This window comes from Scyliorhinus canicula, chromosome 7 (assembly GCF_902713615.1).
Source record: "Scyliorhinus canicula chromosome 7, sScyCan1.1, whole genome shotgun sequence".
NCBI lineage: Eukaryota > Metazoa > Chordata > Chondrichthyes > Carcharhiniformes > Scyliorhinidae > Scyliorhinus > Scyliorhinus canicula.
Window position 1 is genome coordinate 121,305,810 of NC_052152.1, and position 19,374 is coordinate 121,325,183.

Below are 19,374 nucleotides of genomic sequence, written 5' to 3' on the forward strand. Positions count from 1 at the left end.
GTGGCGCTGCTAGTCAAGGACAGTATTACGGTGGCGGAAAGGATGCTAGATGGGGACTCTTCTTCTGAGGTAGTATGGGCTGAGGTTAGAAACAGGAAAGGAGAGGTCACCCTGTTGGGAGTTTTCTATAGGCCACCTAATAGTTCTAGGGATGTAGAGGAAAGGATGGCGAAGATGATTCTGGAAAAGAGCGAAAGTAACAGGGTAGTTGTTATGGGAGACTTTAACTTTCCAAATATTGACTGGAAAAGATATAGTTCGAGTACATTAGATGGGTCGTTCTTTGTACAATGTGTGCAGGAGGGTTTCCTGACACAATATGTTGACAGGCCAACAAGAGGCGAGGCCACATTGGATTTGGTTTTGGGTAATGAACCAGGCCAGGTGTTAGATCTGGAGGTAGGTGAGCACTTTGGAAACAGTGACCACAATTCGGTGACCTTTACGTTAGTGATGGAAAGGGATAAGTATACCCCGCAGGGCAAGAGTTATAGCTGGGGGAAGGGCAATTATGATGCCATTAGACATGACTTAGGATGTGTTGATTGGAGAAGTAGGCTGCAAGGGTTGGGCACACTGGATATGTGGAGCTTGTTCAAGGAACAGCTATTGCATGTTCTTGATAAGTACGTACCAGTCAGGCAGGGAGGAAGGGGTCGAGCGAGGGAACCGTGGTTTACCAAAGAAGTGGAATCTCTTGTTAAGAGGAAGAAGGAGGCCTATGTGAAGATGAGGCATGAAGTTTCAGTTGGGGCGCTTGATAGTTACAAGGAAGCGAGGAAGGATCTAAAGAGAGAGCTGAGACGAGCAAGGAGGGGACATGAGAAGTCTTTGGCAGGTAGGATCAAGGAAAACCCAAAAGCTTTCTATAGGTATGTCAGGAATAAAAGAATAACTAGGGTAAGAGTAGGGCCAGTCAAGGACAGTGGTGGGAAGTTGTGTGTGGAGGCTGAGGAGATAAGCGAGATACTAAATGAATACTTTTCGTCAGTATTCACTCAAGAAAAAGATAATATTGTGGAGGAGAATGCTGAGACCCAGGCTATTAGAATAGATGGCATTGAGGTGCGTGGGGAAGAAGTGTTGGCAATTCTGGACAAGGTGAAAATAGATAAGTCCCCGGGGCCGGATGGGATTTATCCTAGGGTTCTCTGGGAAGCCAGGGAAGAGATTGCTGAGCCTTTGGCTTTGATTTTTAGGTCATCATTGGCTACAGGAATAGTGCCAGAGGACTGGAGGATAGCAAATGTGGTCCCTTTGTTCAAGAAGGGGAGTAGAGATAACCCCGGTAACTATAGGCCGGTGAGCCTAACGTCTGTGGTGGGTAAGGTCTTGGAGAGGATTATAAAAGATAAGATTTATAATCATCTAGATAGGAATAATATGATTAGGGACAGTCAGCATGGTTTTGTGAAGGGTAGGTCATGCCTCACAAACCTTATCGAGTTCTTTGAGAAGGTGACTGAACAGGTAGACGAGGGTAGAGCAGTTGATGTGGTGTATATGGATTTCAGTAAGGCGTTTGATAAGGTTCCCCACGGTCGGCTATTGCAGAAAATACGGATGCTGGGGTTGAGGGTGATTTAGAGATGTGGATCAGAAATTGGCTAGTTGAAAGAAGACAGAGAGTGGTAGTTGATGGGAAATGTTCAGAATGGAGTTCAGTTACGAGTGGCGTACCACAAGGATCTGTTCTGGGGCCGTTGCTGTTTGTCATTTTTATAAATGACCTAGAGGAGGGCGCAGAAGGATGGGTGAGTAAATTTGCAGACGACACTAAAGTCGGTGGAGTTGTAGACAGTGCGGAAGGATGTTGCAGGTTACAGAGGGACATAGATAAGCTGCAGAGCTGGGCTGAGAGGTGGCAAATGGAGTTTAATGTGGAGAAGTGTGAGGTGATTCACTTTGGAAAGAATAACAGGAATGCGGAATATTTGGCTAATGGTAAAATTCTTGGTAGTGTGGATGAGCAGAGGGATCTCGGTGTCCATGTACATAGATCCCTGAAAGTTGCCACCCAGGTTGATAGGGTTGTGAAGAAGGCCTATGGTGTGTTGGCCTTTATTGGTAGAGGGATTGAGTTCCGGAGCCATGAGGTCATGTTGCAGTTGTACAAAACTCTAGTACGGCCGCATTTGGAGTATTGCGTACAGTTCTGGTCGCCTCATTATAGGAAGGACGTGGAAGCTTTGGAAAGGGTGCAGAGGAGATTTACCAGGATGTTGCCTGGTATGGAGGGAAAATCTTATGAGGAAAGGCTGATGGACTTGAGGTTGTTTTCGTTAGAGAGAAGAAGGTTAAGAGGTGACTTAATAGAGGCATACAAAATGATCAGAGGGTTAGATAGGGTGGACAGCGAGAGCCTTCTCCCGCGGATGGTGGTGGCTAGCACGAGGGGACATAGCCTTAAATTGAGGGGTAATAGATATAGGACAGAGGTCAGAGGTGGGTTTTTTACGCAAAGAGTGGTGAGGCCGTGGAATGCCCTACCTGCAACAGTAGTGAACTCGCCAACATTGAGGGCATTTAAAAATTTATTGGATAAGCATATGGATGATAAGGGCATAGTGTAGGTTAGATGGCCTTTAGTTTTTTTTTCCATGTCGGTGCAACATCGAGGGCCGAAGGGCCTGTACTGCGCTGTATCGTTCTATGTTCTATGAAACTGAATGCTCTCTGGGGTGAAAGTCTTGCGAGTAGGTGGCAGATGTTTGATGCGACACATCCAAGGGTTGTTTATATCCCTGCCTTTATACCTCTCAGTTTCATGAAGGCTGCTTTCAGATTCATAGTTCAACATCGAGCTTCTATTAATTAAATGGATTTCATCCTTCGAACAAAGACAGAGAGATCCTCATTTGTTGTGGCTTTCTTTCACAGCTTTATAACCTCGCTGGGTCAAAGACTAGAACCAATTTTCGATTGAATCTTTCTGTGCTATTTTCCCAAGGTTCACATCTCACACCATTGTGATCAATCAAACCAGGGCCCACAGGTTGGTTTTTGATGTTTCCCTCTTTTAATCATGAGTTTGGAAGCTGTTTTAAATGAAATACAATATGTAAAGATAGATAGTTTTTTGAAGAATAAAGGGATTAAGGGTTATGGTGTTCGGGCCGGAAAGTGGAGCTGAGTCCACAAAAGATCAGCCATGATCTCATTGAATGGCGGAGCAGGCTCGAGGGACCAGATGGCCTACTCCTGCTCCTAGTTCTTATGTAAAAATGAGGAGCTTAAATGAAAAGTTTCAATTGCATGGTCTAGCTCAGGTAGGTGCACGGGCAGCCAATTCTTTCTCAATTAATTTCATATCAAACCAGACAGCTACCACTTCCCCAGGCAAAACAAACATCTTTCACTCGATGGAGAACATCTTGTTTATTTATTTCTTCATGTTATGTGGGCATCGGTGGCTGGGCCAGCATTTACTGAATCCCTATTTTCCCTTGAGAAGGTGGTGGTGAGCTGCCTTCTTCAACCACTGCAGTCCATGTGGTGTAGGTACACCCATAGTGCTGTTAGGGAGGGAATGAGTGCCTTTAAATTTGCTTACCTTTCAGCGGGAGCAGGGTTTGAGGTAATATCAGGTAAGCTCTTCCTTTCTTTTTCTTTTTCTTGTTTTTTTTTTAAAATCTAGAGGTGATGTCAGGGAAGGCAGTACAATGCTCCTCCTGCAGAATGTTTGAGGTGAGGGACGCCGTCAGTGTCCCTACTGATTTCATCTGTGGGAAGTGCACCCAACTCCAGCTCCTCAAAAACCGTGTTAGGGACCTGGAGCTTGAGCTGGATGAACTTCGGATCATTCGGGAGGCAGAGGGGGTCATAGATAGGAGCTTCAGGGAAATAGTTACACCAAAGACTGGAGATAGATGGGTAACTGTAAGAGGGACTGGGAAGAAGCAGTCAGTGCAGGGACCCCCTGCGGTCGTTCCCCTGAGTAACAAGTATACCGTTTTGGATACTTGTGGGGGGGACGACTTACCAGGGGTAAGCCATGGGGTACGGGCCTCTGGCACAGAGTCTGTCCCTGTTGCTCAGAAGGGAAGGGGGGAAAGGAGTAGAACATTAGTAATTGGGGACTCAATAGTCAGGGGCACAGATAGGAGATTTTGTGGGAGCGAGAGAGACTCACGTTTGGTATGTTGCCTCCCAGGTGCAAGGGTACGTGATGTCTCGGATCGTGTTTTCCGGGTCCTTAAGGGGGAGGGGGAGCAGCCCCAAGTCGTAGTCCACATTGGCACTAACGACATAGGTAGGAAAGGGGACAAGGATGTCAGGCAGGCCTTTAGGGAGCTAGGATGGAAGCTCAGAGCGAGAACAAACAGAGTTGTTATCTCTGGGTTGTTGCCCGTGCCACGTGATAGTGAGATGAGGAATAGGGAGAGAGAGCAATTAAACACGTGGCTACAGGGATGGTGCAGGCGGGAGGGATTCAGATTTCTGGATAACTGGGGCTCTTTCTGGGGAAGGTGGGACCTCTATAGACAGGATGGTCTACATCTGAACCTGAGGGGCACCAATATCCTGGGGGGGAGATTTGTTAGTGCTCTTTGGGGGGGTTTAAACTAATTCAGCAGGGGCATGGGAACCTGGATTGTAGTTTTGGGGTACGGGAGATTGAGAGTATAGAGGTCAGGAGCACAGATTTGACTTCGCAGGAGGGTGCCAGTGTTCAGGTAGGTGGTTTGAAGTGTGTCTACTTCAATGCCAGGAGTATACGAAATAAGGTAGGGGAACTGGCAGCATGGGTTGGTACCTGGGACTTCGATGTTGTGGCCATTTCAGAGACATGGATAGAGCAGGGACAGGAATGGTTGTTGCAGGTTCCGGGGTTTAGGTGTTTTAGTAAGCTCAGAGAAGGGGGCAAAAGAGGGGGAGGTGTGGCGCTGCTAGTCAAGGACAGTATTACGGTGGCGGAAAGGATGCTAGATGGGGACTCTTCTTCCGAGGTAGTATGGGCTGAGGTTAGAAATAGGAAAGGAGAGGTCACCCTGTTGGGAGTTTTCTATAGGCCACCTAATAGTTCTAGGGATGTAGAGGAAAGGATGGCGAAGATGATTCTGGAAAAGAGCGAAAGTAACAGGGTAGTTGTTATGGGCGACTTTAACTTTCCAAATATTGACTGGAAAAGTTATAGTTCGAGTACATTAGATGGGTCATTCTTTGTACAATGTGTGCAGGAGGGTTTCCTGACACAATATGTTGACAGGCCAACAAGAGGCGAGGCCACATTGGATTTGGTTTTGGGTAATGAACCAGGCCAGGTGTTAGATCTGGAGGTAGGTGAGCACTTTGGAAACAGTGACCACAATTCGGTGACCTTTACGTTAGTGATGGAAAGGGAGAAGTATACCCCGCAGGGCAAGAGTTATAGCTGGGGGAAGGGCAATTATGATGCCATTAGACATGACTTAGGATGTGTTGGTTGGAGAAATAGGCTGCAAGGGTTGGGCACAATGGATATGTGGAGCTTGTTCAAGGAACAGCTATTGCATGTTCTTGATAAGTACGTACCAGTCAGGCAGGGAGGAAGGGGTCGAGCGAGGGAACCGTGGTTTACCAAAGAAGTGGAATCTCTTGTTAAGAGGAAGAAGGAGGCCTATGTGAAGATGAGGCGTGAAGTTTCAGTTGGGGCGCTTGATAGTTACAAGGAAGCGAGGAAGGATCTAAAGAGAGAGCTGAGACGAGCAAGGAGGGGACATGAGAAGTCTTTGGCAGGTAGGATCAAGGAAAACCCAAAAGCTTTCTATAGGTATGTCAGGAATAAAAGAATGACTAGGGTAAGAGTAGGGCCAGTCAAGGACAGTGGTGGGAAGTTGTGTGTGGAGGCTGAGGAGATAAGCGAGATACTAAATGAATACTTTTCGTCAGTATTCACTCAGGAAAAAGATAATATTGTGGAGGAGAATGCTGAGACCCAGGCTATTAGAATAGATGGCATTGAGGTGCGTAGGGAAGAAGTGTTGGCAATTCTGGACAAGGTGAAAATAGATAAGTCCCCGGGGCCGGATGGGATTTATCCTAGGATTCTCTGGGAAGCCAGGGAAGAGATTGCTGAGCCTTTGGCTTTGATTTTTAGGTCATCGTTGGCTACAGGAATAGTGCCAGAGGACTGGAGGATAGCAAATGTGGTCCCTTTGTTCAAGAAGGGGAGTAGAGATAACCCCGGTAATTATAGGCCGGTGAGCCTAACGTCTGTGGTGGGTAAAGTCTTGGAGAGGATTATAAAAGATACGATTTATAATCACCTAGATAGGAATAATATGATTAGGGACAGTCAGCATGGTTTTGTGAAGGGTAGGTCATGCCTCACAAACCTTATCGAGTTCTTTGAGAAGGTGACTGAACAGGTTGACGAGGGTAGAGCAGTTGATGTGGTGTATATGGATTTCAGTAAAGCGTTTGATAAGGTTCCCCACGGTCGGCTATTGCAGAAAATACGGAGGCTGGGGATTGAGGGTGATTTAGAGATGTGGATCAGAAATTGGCTAGTTGAAAGAAGACAGAGAGTGGTAGTTGATGGGAAATGTTCAGAATGGAGTTCAGTTACGAGTGGCGTACCACAAGGATCTGTTCTGGGGCCGTTGCTGTTTGTCATTTTTATAAATGACCTAGAGGAGGGTGCGGAAGGATGGGTGAGTAAATTTGCTGATGACACTAAAGTCGGTGGAGTTGTAGACAGTGCGGAAGGATGTTGCAGGTTACAGAGGGACATAGATAAGCTGCAGAGCTGGGCTGAGAGGTGGCAAATGGAGTTTAATGTGGAGAAGTGTGAGGTGATTCACTTTGGAAAGAATAACAGAAATGCGGAATATTTGGCTAATGGTAAAATTCTTGGTAGTGTGGATGAGCAGAGGGATCTCGGTGTCCATGTACATAGATCCCTGAAAGTTGCCACCCAGGTTGATAGGGTTGTGAAGAAGGCCTATGGTGTGTTGGCCTTTATTGGTAGAGGGATTGAGTTCCGGAGCCATGAGGTCATGTTGCAGTTGTACAAAACTCTAGTACGGCCGCATTTGGAGTATTGCGTACAGTTCTGGTCGCCTCATTATAGGAAGGACGTGGAAGCTTTGGAACGGGTGCAGAGGAGATTTACCAGGATGTTGCCTGGTATGGAGGGAAAATCTTATGAGGAAAGGCTGATGGACTTGAGGTTGTTTTCGTTAGAGAGAAGAAGGTTAAGAGGTGACTTAATAGAGGCATACAAAATGATCAGAGGGTTAGATAGGGTGGACAGCGAGAGACTTCTCCCGCGGATGGAGGTGGCTAGCACGAGGGGACATAGCCTTAAATTGAGGGGTAATAGATATAGGACAGAGGTCAGAGGTGGGTTTTTTACGCAAAGAGTGGTGAGGCCGTGGAATGCCCTACCTGCAACAGTAGTGAACTCGCCAACATTGGGGGCATTTAAAAGTTTATTGGATAAGCATATGGATGATAAGGGCATAGTGTAGGTTAGATGGCCTTTAGATTTTTTCCATGTCGGTGCAACATCGAGGGCCGAAGGGCCTGTACTGCGCTGTATCGTTCTATGTTCGTTCTATGAATCTGGAATTTTGATCCAGCGAAAGTGAAGGAATGGCAATATATTTCTAATTCAGGATGGTGAATAACTTGAAGGGGAAGCTCCAGGTAGTGGTGTTCCCATGTATTCTTCTACATGGTAGTGTTTGTGGGTTTGGAAGGTGTTGTCTAAGGAACCTTTGGTGAGTTGCTGCAGTGCATCTTGTAGATCGTACACACGGCTGCCACTGTGTGTTGGTAGTGAAGGGAGTGAATGTCGTGGATGGGATGCCAATCAAGGAGACTGCTTTGTCCTGGATGGTGTCAAACTTCTTGAATGTTGCCGGGAAGGCGTTGGGAGTGAATCAGATGCCAAGGCTGCTGAGCTCACTTTTCAGTGGAGCCATGGTGGAGCAGGAGTGTTCCCCTCCCCCATGCCCCAACTTCACAGTCCTGGTGATCATGGCTCTCATCCCCGGACCATTCATTTTAAAAAAATCTTTATTTTTAGAATTTTACTTTCTTTTTTTAAATAAATTTAGAGTACCCAATTATATTGTTTCTCCAATTAAGGGGCAAATTAGTGTGGCCAATCCACCTACCCTGCACATCTTTGGGTTGTAGGGTTGAAACCCACGCAGACACGGGAGAATGTGCAAACTCGACACGGACAGTGACCCGGGCCGGGATTCGAACCCGGGTCGTCAGCGCCGTAGGCTGCAGCGCTAACCACTGCCACGTGCCGCCCATCTCCGGACCATTCTTAATGGTCGCTCCCCATGGGGGTGGGTGCTGCCTGTGGTGTCCCGACTAAAACGGTCATTTCATCCTCGGAGGTGGTTGAGGCCCAGGCTCAATTTCAGGCCGGGTCTACTTTCTACTCCAAAGCAGCACCAAATCCTTCTCTAGCACACAAGAGTCTGTTTGAGACCAGACAACAATGGGGTGATTCACTTTTCACACACTATTTCTTTGTGATTATTCTGTTCATAGACTTACCTTAGGGGTTGAACTGTGACCCAGAGTCGCACTACTATACTTCGATGCAGCAGCCAAGCTACTTTTTTTCCTGGGCATTGTGTCGCTCAGATGCAAACCCTCTTTCTGTTCTTTCCGTCTGTCCTCCAGGCTGCGGCAGTTCTTTGAAATGAAAGGTGATATATTCCAATAAGTACCTCCAGCAACCAAGTGTCCCCACTGCAAAATATAACATTGTCCATGCTAACGGTCATGCTTTGAAAGATACACTTCCTGTATGGGTCACAGGGACTTCCTGTGACACTTACCTGTCATATCTTGATCATTGAGCTATACACAGGCTGTTCACCCACAGTCACTTGAAACATTACAACTGCTTACAGTGCTTACATTCAATACAACAAGAAACCCTGACTATCATCCAGCCAGTTAATCCTTTCCTAAAATTACTGTATCACGATTCAGCATTTGTTGCCCATCCCTAATTGCCTTGAACTGAGTGGTTTGCTCGGCCATTTCAGAGGGAGGTTAAGAATCAGCCACATTGCTGTGGGTCTGGAGTCGCAGGTAGGCCAGATCGGGTAAGGATGACAGATTTCCTTCCCTCAAGGGAATTCACGAACGAGCTGTGTTTTCACAACAGTCGACAATCGTTTCATGGTAACCATTTAGGGGCCTCACGGTAGCATGGTGGTTAGCATCAATGCTTCACAGCTCCAGGGTCCCAGGTTCGATTCCCGGCTGGGTCACTGTCTGTGTGGAGTCTGCACGTCCTCCCCGTGTGTGCGTGGGTTTCCTCCGGGTGCTCCGGTTTCCTCCCACAGTCCAAAGATGTGCGGGTTAGGTGGATTGGCCATGCTAAATTGCCCGTAGTGTAAGGTTAATGGGGGGATTGTTGGGTTACGGGTATACGGGTTACGTGGGTTTAAGTAGGGTGATCATTGCTCGGCACAACATCGAGGGCCGAAGGGCCTGTTCTGTGCTGTACTGTTCTATAATTACTGAGAATAGTTTTATATTCCAGGTTATTAACTGAATTTAAATTCTACCAGCTGCCTTAGTGGGATTTGAACCCATGCCCCCAGATAATTCTCTGATGGGACAACTGCTAGACCATAGGGTAGTGAATCTGTGGAATTCTTTGCCGCAGAATGCTGTGGAGGCCAAATCACTGAGTATCTTTAAGACAGAGATAGATAGGTTCTTGATTAATAAGAGGATCAGGGGTTATGGGGAGAAGAAATGGGGATGAGAAAATATCAGCCATGATTGAATGGCGGAGCAGACTCGATGGGCCGAGTGGCCTAATTCTGTTCCAATGTCTAATGGTCTTACGTTTGATCATAGATCATAGAATTTACAATGCAGAAAGAGGCCATTCGGCCCATCGAGTCTGCTCTTAGAAAGAGCACCCTACCCAAGGTCAACACCTCCACCCTATCCCCACAACCCAATAACCCCACCCAACACTAAGGGCAATTTTGGACACTAAGGGCAATTTATCATGGCCAATCCACCTAACCTGCACATCTTTGGACTGTGGGAGGAAACCGGAGCACCCGGAGGAAACCCACGCACACACGGGGAGGATGTGCAGACTCCGCACAGACAGTGACCCAAGCCGCAATCGAACCTGGGACCCTGGAGCTGTGAAGCCATTGCGCTATCCACAATGCTACCGTGATGGACCCTATCTAAATAACGGAATATTAATCACTTACTATAGGTCAGGTCGGCTGCGGTGGTTCCAGAAGGCAGCTGACCAGCACCTTCCCAGCGACCCCCACACCTCAAACATGAAAGCAGCATTTGTTCAGAGGAATAGCAGACAGAGAAAATCCCACCAGTATGTGAATTAGCCTCAAATCCCTGTTGAACCAAACGGTTATTAAAATGCGAGAAATCCCAGTTTTAAGTTGCTGCATTTTAAGTCGTTTTGCTTTAATTTCGATCAGTTAATGGAGTTCATGTTCCTGTTTAGCGGCAGAAGTTTTCTTTTACAGTTGTTTCACACCAGTTTGGACACCGGCTACCTGGCTGCAAGTTGAAGCTGCTCTTCCTGCCTCTCATTGCTCATCTCCAGATCCCTCTCTCACAGCGAGGGTTCGGGCCAGAGAGGAAGCAAGCGGGAGGCAGAGAGCAGGAGATTCAATGGGAGAAGGGTCTGCAGCAACCAGGAGAGTCAGGACGCGGCAGGCCATGGGAGGCAAGGTCAGCGAGAGGGAGGGTCATTGAGAGGGAGAGTCAGGGAGTGAGGGAGAGTCAGTGTGTGAGGGAGGGTCATTGAGAAGGAGAGTCAGGGAGTGAGGGAGGGTCAGTGTGAGGGAGGGTCATTGATAGGGAGAGTCAGGGAGTGAGGGAGAGTCAGGGAGTGAGGGAGGGTCATTGAGAAGGAGAGTCAGGGAGTGAGGGAGAGTCAGTGTGTGAGGGAGGGTCAGTGTGAAGGAGGGTCAGTGTGAGGGAGGGTCAGTGTGAGGGAGGGTCAGTGTGTGAGGAAGGGTGAGTGAGTCAGGGAGGGTCAGTGAGGGAGGGTCAAGGAGTGAGGGAGGGTCAAGGAGTGAGGGAGGGTCAGTGTGAGGGAGGATCAGTGTGAGGGAGGGTCAGTGTGAGGGAGGGTCAGTGTGAGGGAGGGTCAGTGTGAGGGAGGGTCAGTGTGAGGGAGGGTCAGTGTGAGGGAGGGTCAGTGTGAGGGAGGGTCAGTGTGAGGGAGGGTCAGTGTGAGGGAGGGTCAGTGTGAGGGAGGGTCAGTGTGAGGGAGGGAGGGTCAGTGAGTGAGGGAGGGTCAGGCAGTGAGGGAAGGTCAGGCAGTGAGGGAGGGTCAGGCAGTGAGGGAGGGTCAGGCAGTGAAGGAGGGTCAGGCAGTGAGGGAGGGTCAGGCAGTGAGGGAGGGTCAGTATGAGGGAGGGTCAGTGTGAGGGAGTGTCAGTATGAGGGAGGGTCAGTGTGAGGGAGGGAGAGTCAGTGTGAGGGAGAGTCAGTATGAGGGAGGGTCAGTGTGAGGGAGAGTCAGTGTGAGGGAGAGTCAGTGTGAGGGAGAGTCAGCGTGAGGGAGGGTCAGCGTGAGGGTGGGTCAGCGTGAGGGAGGGTCAGCGTGAGGGAGGGTCAGCGTGAGGGAGGGTCAGCGTGAGGGAGGGTCAGCGTGAGGGAGGGTCAGCGTGAGGGAGGGTCAGCGTGAGGGAGGGTCAGCGTGAGGGAGGGTCAGCGTGAGGGAGGGTCAGCGTGAGGGAGGGTCAGCGTGAGGGAGGGTCAGCGTGAGGGAGGGTCAGCGTGAGGGAGGGTCAGCGTGAGGGAAGGTCTGTGAGGGAGGGTCATTGAGAGGGAGGGTCAGTGTGAGGGAAGGTCAGTGTGAGGGAAGGTCATTGTGAGGGAGGGTCAGTGTGAGGGAGGGTCATTGAGAGGGAGGGTCAGTGTGAGGGAGGGTCAATGTGAGGGAGGGTCAATGTCAGGAAGGGTCAGTGAGTCAGGGATGGGCAGTGGGGGAGGGTCAGTGAGGGAGGGTCAGTGAGGGAGGGTCAGTGAGGGAGGGTCAGTGAGGGAGGGTCAGTGAGGGAGGGTCAGTGAGGGAGGGTCAGTGAGGGAGGGTCAGTGAGGGAGGGTCAGTGAGGGAGGGTCAGGCTGTGAGGGAGGGTCAGGGAGCGAGGATCAGTGTATGAAGGAGGGTAAGTGTGAGGGAGGGTCAATGAGTCAGGGAGTGTCAATCAAGGAGGGTCAGTCACGGAGGGTCAGAGAGTGAGGGAGGGTCAGTGTGAGGGAGGGTCAGTGTGAGGGAGGGTCAGTGTGAGGGAGTGTCAGTGTGAGGGAGGGTCAGTGTGAGGGAGGGTCAGTGTGAGGGAGGGTCAGTGTGAGGGAGGGTCAGTGTGAGGGAGGGTCAGTGTGAGGGTCAGTGTGAGGGAGGGTCAGTGTGAGGGAGGGTCAGTGTGAGGGAGGGTCAGTGTGAGGGAGGGTCAGTGTGAGGGAGGGTTAGTGTGTGAGGGAGGGTCAGTGTGTGAGGGAGGGTCAGTGTGAGGGAGGGTCAATGTGAGGGAGGGTCAGTGTGAGGGAGGGTCAGTGTGAGGGAGGGTCAGTGTGAGGGAGGGTCAGTGTGAGGGAGGGTCAGTGTGAGGGAAGGTCAGTGTGAGGGAGGGTCAGTGTGAGGGAGGGAGAGTCAGTGTGAGGGAGAGTCAGTGTGAGGGAGAGTCAGTGTGAGGGAGAGTCAGTGTGAGGGAGAGTCAGTGTGAGGGAGGGTCAGCGTGAGGGTGGGTCAGCGTGAGGGTGGGTCAGCGTGAGGGTGGGTCAGCGTGAGGGTGGGTCAGCGTGAGGGTGGGTCAGCGTGAGGGTGGGTCAGCGTGAGGGAGGGTCAGCGTGAGAGAGGGTCAGCGTGAGGGAGGGTCAGCGTGAGGGAGGGTCAGCGTGAGGGAGGGTCAGCGTGAGGGAGGGTCAGCGTGAGGGAGGGTCAGCGTGAGGGAGGGTCAGCGTGAGGGAGGGTCAGTGTGAGGGAAGGTCAGTGTGAGGGAAGGTCAGTGTGAGGGAGGGTCATTGAGAGGGAGGGTCAGTGTGAGGGAGGGTCAGTGTGTGGGAGGGTCAGTGTGAGGGAGGGTCAGTGTGAGGGAGGGTCATTGAGAGGGAGGGTCAGTGTGAGGGAGGGTCAGTGTGAGGGAGGGTCAATGTCAGGAAGGGTCAGTGAGTCAGGGATGGGCAGTGGGGGAGGGTCAGTGAGGGAGGGTCAGTGAGGGAGGGTCAGTGAGGGAGGGTCAGTGAGGAAGGGTCAGTGAGGGAGGGTCAGTGAGGGAGGGTCAGGCTGTGAGGGAGGGTCAGGGAGCGAGGATCAGTGTATGAAGGAGGGTCAGTGTGAGGGAGGGTCAATGAGTCAGGGAGTGTCAATCAAGGAGGGTCAGTCACGGAGGGTCAGAGAGTGAGGGAGGGTCAGTGTGAGGGAGGGTCAGTGTGAGGGAGGGTCAGTGTGAGGGAGGGTCAGTGTGAGGGAGGGTCAGTGTGAGGGAGGGTCAGTGTGAGGGAGGGTCAGTGTGAGGGAGGCAGTGTGAGGGAGGGTCAGTGTGAGGGAGGGTTAGTGTGTGAGGGAGGGTCAGTGTGTGAGGGAGGGTCAGTGTGTGAGGGAGGGTCAGTGTGTGAGGGAGGGTCAGTGTGTGAGGGAGGGTCAGTGTGAGGGAGGGTCAGTGTGAGGGAGGGTCAGTGTGAGGGAGGGTCAGTGTGAGGGAGGGTCAGTGTGAGGGAGGGTCAGTGTGTGAGGGAGGGTCAGTGTGAGGGAGGGTCAGTGTGAGGGAGGGTCAGTGTGAGGGAGGGTCAGTGTGAGGGAGAGTCAGTGTGAGGGAGGGTCAGTGTGAGGGAGGGTCAGCGTGAGGGAGGGTCAGCGTGAGGGAGGGTCAGCGTGAGGGAGGGTCAGTGAGTCAGGGAGGGTCAGTGAAGGAGGGTCAGGGAGTGAGGATTAGTGTATGAAGGAGGATCAATGAGTCAGGGAGGGTCAGTGAGGGAGGGTCAGGGAGTGAGGGAGGGTCAGGGAGTGAGGGAGGGTCAGGGAGTGAGGGAGGGTCAGGGAGTGAGGGAGGGTCAGGGAGTGAGGGAGGGTCAGTGTGAGGGAGGGTCAGTGTGAGGGAGGGTCAGTGTGAGGGAGGGTCAGTGTGAGGGAGGGTCAATGTGAGGGAGGGTCAATGTGAGGGAGGGTCAATGTGAGGGAGGGTCAGTTTGAGGGAGGGTCAGTTTGAGGGAGGGTCAGTGTGCGGGAGGGTCAGTGTGCGGGAGGGTCAGTGTGAGGGAGGGTCAGTGTGAGGGAGGGTCAGTGTGAGGGAGGGTCAGTGTGAGGGAGGGTCAGTGTGAGGGAGGGTCAGTGTGAGGGAGGGTCAATGTGAGGGAGGTTCAATGTGAGGGAGGGTCAGGGAATGAGGGAGGGTCAGTGTGAGGGAGGGTCAATGTGAGGGAGGGTCAGTGTGAGGGAGGGTCAGTGTGAGGGAGGGTCAGTGTGAGGGAGGGTCAGTGTGAGGGAGGTTCAATGTGAGGGAGGTTCAATGTGAGGGAGGTTCAATGTGAGGGAGGTTCAATGTGAGGGAGGGTCAGGGAATGAGGGAGGGTCAGTGTGAGGGAGGGTCAATGTGAGGGAGGGTCAGTGTGAGGGAGGGTCAGTGTGAGGGAGGGTCAGTGTGAGGGAGGGTCCGGGAGTGGGAGGGTCCGGGAGTGGGAGGGTCCGGGAGTGGGATGTGTGCCGAGCTTGTGGTGCAGTGGGCAGGAGAGCTTGTGAGCTTCAGGGAAGTAGAATTAGTACATTTCTTTTATATTTTTACATTTATTTGATTTTAAATGTTATTTCATTTGCAAAGTTAGCAAATTAGCCAATGGAAAGTATTCCATCTTAGAGGCTATATTGTTTTAATGTTTTTGTTTTGTTGAAAAAGGTCCTAGAGATTCTAACGTCAGTTTTTACATTGACTTTAATGGAAAAATCTAATTTGCTTGAAGTTGCTCTTTCCAGGAAGACAGACACAACTTTAAGTCATGACTCTGTGTACAGAGTTTCTGATTCAGCGCTGGTTCACACCACTTCCTGGGTGATCAATGTGGATGATTTTCCCTCTCATTGAGAGAGATGAGAGTAGTGGGTTGCTGCAGATTGTACACACTGTTGTCACAGTGAGGCTGGTGAGAATGAGCAGGCCGGACGTTAACACTGTCATGATATGCAAACATGCAACCAATGAACACTCAGAATAGGACACAACCAATGGGCAGTCAGGACACTCAGAGGTGGCATCACCACAAGGGGGCAGGACATAAACATTATAAAAGGGATGAGGCACTCGCACACTGTCTCTTTCCACAGACAGACATCTAGAGAGTTAGACAGGGTTGATCAGCAGCATCACACCCCAGCACGTGGCTTAGAGCAAGCTGGTACAGTTAGACTGAGTTACTACAGTTAGATTAGCAGAGAGTCGAATTCATTTGAGAACTGTGTTAATAGTTCAATAAACACGTTGAACTCATTTCAGTGTATGGAGCATCCTTTAGTTAAGACTGCATCAAGTAGCAGCCTGTGTTATCCGAAGCAGCATAACACATGATACCACACCCTCCTGAACAGTGTTGAGCTTCCAATCTTGTGACAGCTGCACCATCAAGGGAAGTGGTGAGTATTTGCTCACAACTCCTGACCAGACTGGTGGAACGGGTGCAGACAGGGAGAGATTTTTGTTCTTTAAGGAAGTGCTGAGGGTTTGGGCAAAGGTTGGTATCATGACCGGTACAGGCTTGGAGGGCCGAAGGGCCTGTTCCTGTGCTGTATTGTTCTTTGTTCTTTAAGATCAGGAAAGTGAGTCAATCATAGTGTTTCGCTGCTTTTCGAGCGTTAATATGGTTGACCCACGTTCTGGTCAATGATGACCCTCACCCCACCGTCCAGTGTGGGTCCCATTAAAGTTTACACTTTTCTTTGTGGCTGCTCTTGCGGGGTTTTTCTACTCGTTATCATCAGGCGGGATCGGCGACAGGAGCAGAAATTCTCACGTTATGTCAAAATCACTTTTCACGCTGATGTAAAAGCGCTGACACGATTGACCCCGCCAGTGACACAATGGGATTCCCGACGTTGACCATTTCCATACATTTACATATCATTATCAGGATGCTTGAATCATCCCCCTGCCCCCCTCCATTCACATTCGCACGAGGACAGAATGCCGTGAATTACGACTGGTCTCTCATGGCATGCACTGGGCGGGTAGACCTCTCGAGGGAGCTCTGGTGAGAGTATCACTTGGGGAAAGGTTGCCATGCCCTGGAACCACCCTGGCACTAACCCCCAGTATTGCCTCCTGGCACTGTCCCACGGCACTAATGCCAGCGTGATATTGAGGAACCCACCTGATGAGACCATCAATTCACGTCACACGTGGTTAGAAGTGAACAGTGGTTTTAATCGTCTTACAATAGAGCCTGCCTGTGACGAGATGAACTCCAGATGAACTGGCAGGCAGGCTCTCAGCATCAACCTTTATACATCCGGTTAAGGGGAGGAGCCATGGGTGGAGCCAAGGGTGGAGCCCAGTACCAGCTCCTCATCTCCCCCTATGGGTAGAGCCGCGCAACTACACGTGATCCAATACAATATACAGGATTAACACATGTTTTACAATACAGTGTGGATTATTAGTATTTATAATTCACCACACTGCCCATTGCCATTTCTTTTCAATGTTCCCAACAATGCGACAGAGAAAGCCGCCATTGGTGCCACAACTCTGACGCTGCTTTCCCTACCCACTTTGCAGATATTCGGGAAAATTCCACCCCTTTGTTTTAATATTCGAATTTGAATATTGTTGAAAAGAGAGAAATGTTACTGAAGCTTTTCATCTTCCATTCAACAAAACAAACAATTTATACCACAGGGAAAAGGCTGTTGTTTGGTTGGCAAGTCTTTCTCCATGGAAACCCCATAGCCTTCGGGAAACCATGGCCACCAAGCAAGATGAAAGGCACGATTTTACTAAATGGGAACACAGTCCCAAAGTGGGCATGCTGAGCCACATGTTTCCCAGGGGGCCTCAGCAGGGATCCCGCGGCCAGGCCGCACATAGCTCGTTTTCTGTACTGAGGACCTCGGCTAGCTGCTATTTCTCGGTGTGGCTGTCAGAGCCAGCGTGCAAGGTTAGCAGTGCCCGGTTTCCCGAGTGATACCAGCAGTGTCAGAGTGCCACCCTGCCCAGAGGGCACGCACCTGGGGACCTTCGATCCCCTGGGAGACCCCCAGGGTCTGTTCCATCTGGTCCCCATTGGAGGAGACCAGTTCTGAACGGCACACGCCCGAGGTCTTCGAGGTGAAGGGGATAGATCCCAAAGCATCCCAAGGTCTTGTGAGATCGCGCTAAATTTTGTGAGCCATTGCATGACGGGTAGAGCACGAGAGCTGGAGAGAACACTTTAGAGGTGTATCTGATTAGCAGGATCTCTGATTGGGGGGAAACATATTTGCATCGTGCAGTGGGGAGAGTGTCTTCCGATAGACATTGTGGAGCACCTCACTTGTCCGCTGACCACTTTGATCCACTGCGAGGTCCACCGCGACCGGGCCATGCTTGGGAAAACCTGCACCAAATCCCACCAGAATGATTTCCCGCTGTGGGGGCCCGTGTATAATGAAGGAGTGGGGTCTTGGGCTTGTAGTCCATTAATCACATGGAAATGATGCAAATCACCGATCCTCCTGCCGACAGGGGCGCCCAGCTCCCTGCTGTGGCCAACCAGAGGGGGACCAGAGCATCCACCGACGGCCAGCAATGGAGAATCCACCCCATGGTTTCTGAGCTTGTTAAAAAGAAAGAATAATTAAATCTCTCAGGAATATCGTGCCTGTCCAGCAAGCTGAAGTTTGAATTTGAACGCCTCGCCACTCAGCAAAGCAAACCGCTTAACAGAATCAGCAGACAACTGACCCAGGCAGTCAGTGTTGAAAATGTTTTCTTCCAAAAGCACGCTGTCACTATTTTGCAGCAAAAACCAGCAAAAACCAACAAGCGTGGGAAATCCTTTTGTCTCGGAGTCAACATCAACTCCCTCTTGGATATCCGTAAGCTCTTAAAGCTACACATGTACGTTTAAACATTTTAACATGGATCACAATTCCACACTTTCAACTCAATTTGGATTAATTCAAGGCCCAAACCAATCACAAAATTGTGAAAAAGGATTCTTAAGATACTGTGGTGAATCATGATAGCATAATTCACACTGTTATCACACATGTTGTACCATGCCTCTGTAAGCACGGCGCACAAGCAGTTGCGCGGCTCTGCCCCTAGGGGGAGGTGTACTGGGAATGTACGGAAGTTTGTACTGGGCTCCACCCTTGGCTCCGCCCATGATTCCTCCCCCCCACTGGTTGTATAAAGCTTGGCAGTCGGAGCCTGCCTGCTAGTTCATCTAGAGTTCATCTCGTCACAGGCAGGCTCTGTTGTAAGACGATTAAAACCACTGTTCACTTCTAACCACGTGTCGCGTGAATTGATGGTCTCATGAGATACAGCATTGCTTCAAGTTTAAATAAGTGAGAAAAGGAGCAGGTGACATGCCACTTTAACCAATAGGGTCAGTGGGGGGTGGGGGGTTTATGGTTGTTTTTTTTCATCAAGGGTAGCAGTTTGCAAATGATATTTCATTTCTATTTTTATTTTACGTGAAAAGAAAACTTCAATAAAAATATATTTTTAAAAAATGTACAGGACAGCTGAGGGATGTGAATATGGAGATTCAGAGACAGAATCTTGGTGATGTGACAGACGGGGTGCTCTCAGATCTCCTGAAAGCCAAGGAAAATCTAACCCTGGATAAGGCAGTCCAGCAGTTAGATTGGATGAGCTATGTGTGTAACACAGGACAATTCAATGGTAAAGAATACAACTTAAAGCAGGAGCCAACCCTCAGTCCAGTTTATCAGGTCACAGGGACAATCCAAGTCAAGGAAAGCAATTCCTGAACCACCCAGCAGAGCGATCTTGCCAGCACTGCACAGGGCAGATCAGTGTCCTGTGAGTACAAACCAATGCTTCCACTGAAACATGATTGCATACTATGGCAAACTGTGCAAGTCAAAACCCCAGCCCCGCATACATAGCCCAAATATAATCCACGCAATGACCATCTCCAACAAGAGTGAATCTAACCATCGTCCCATGACATTTAATGACATTCCCATCACTGAATCACCCACTATTAACATCCTGGGGGCTACCATTGACCAGAAACTGATCTGGACTAACTATATAAATACAGTGGCTACAGGGGATAAGTTAGTTCAGTTGGCTGGTTTGCGATGTGGATCGACACCAACAGCGCGGGTTCAATTCCCTTACCGGCTGAGGTTATTCATGATGGATCCGCCTCTCGCCCCTCGCCTGAGACGTGGTGACC

The 19,374-nt window shown here is 50.1% G+C and overlaps 1 protein-coding gene across 1 annotated transcript in view; it reads right to left on the reverse strand.

Annotated features, from left to right (window-relative positions):
- Positions 1 to 19,374, reverse strand: part of phldb2b (pleckstrin homology-like domain, family B, member 2b) — a 329,018-nt gene that overhangs the window by 59,850 nt on the left and 249,794 nt on the right. Inside the window, exon 15 of the mRNA XM_038802341.1 lies at positions 8,503 to 8,643. Within this exon, the coding sequence (XP_038658269.1) occupies positions 8,503 to 8,643 (141 nt within the window). The remainder of the gene's footprint in view (positions 1 to 8,502; positions 8,644 to 19,374) is intronic.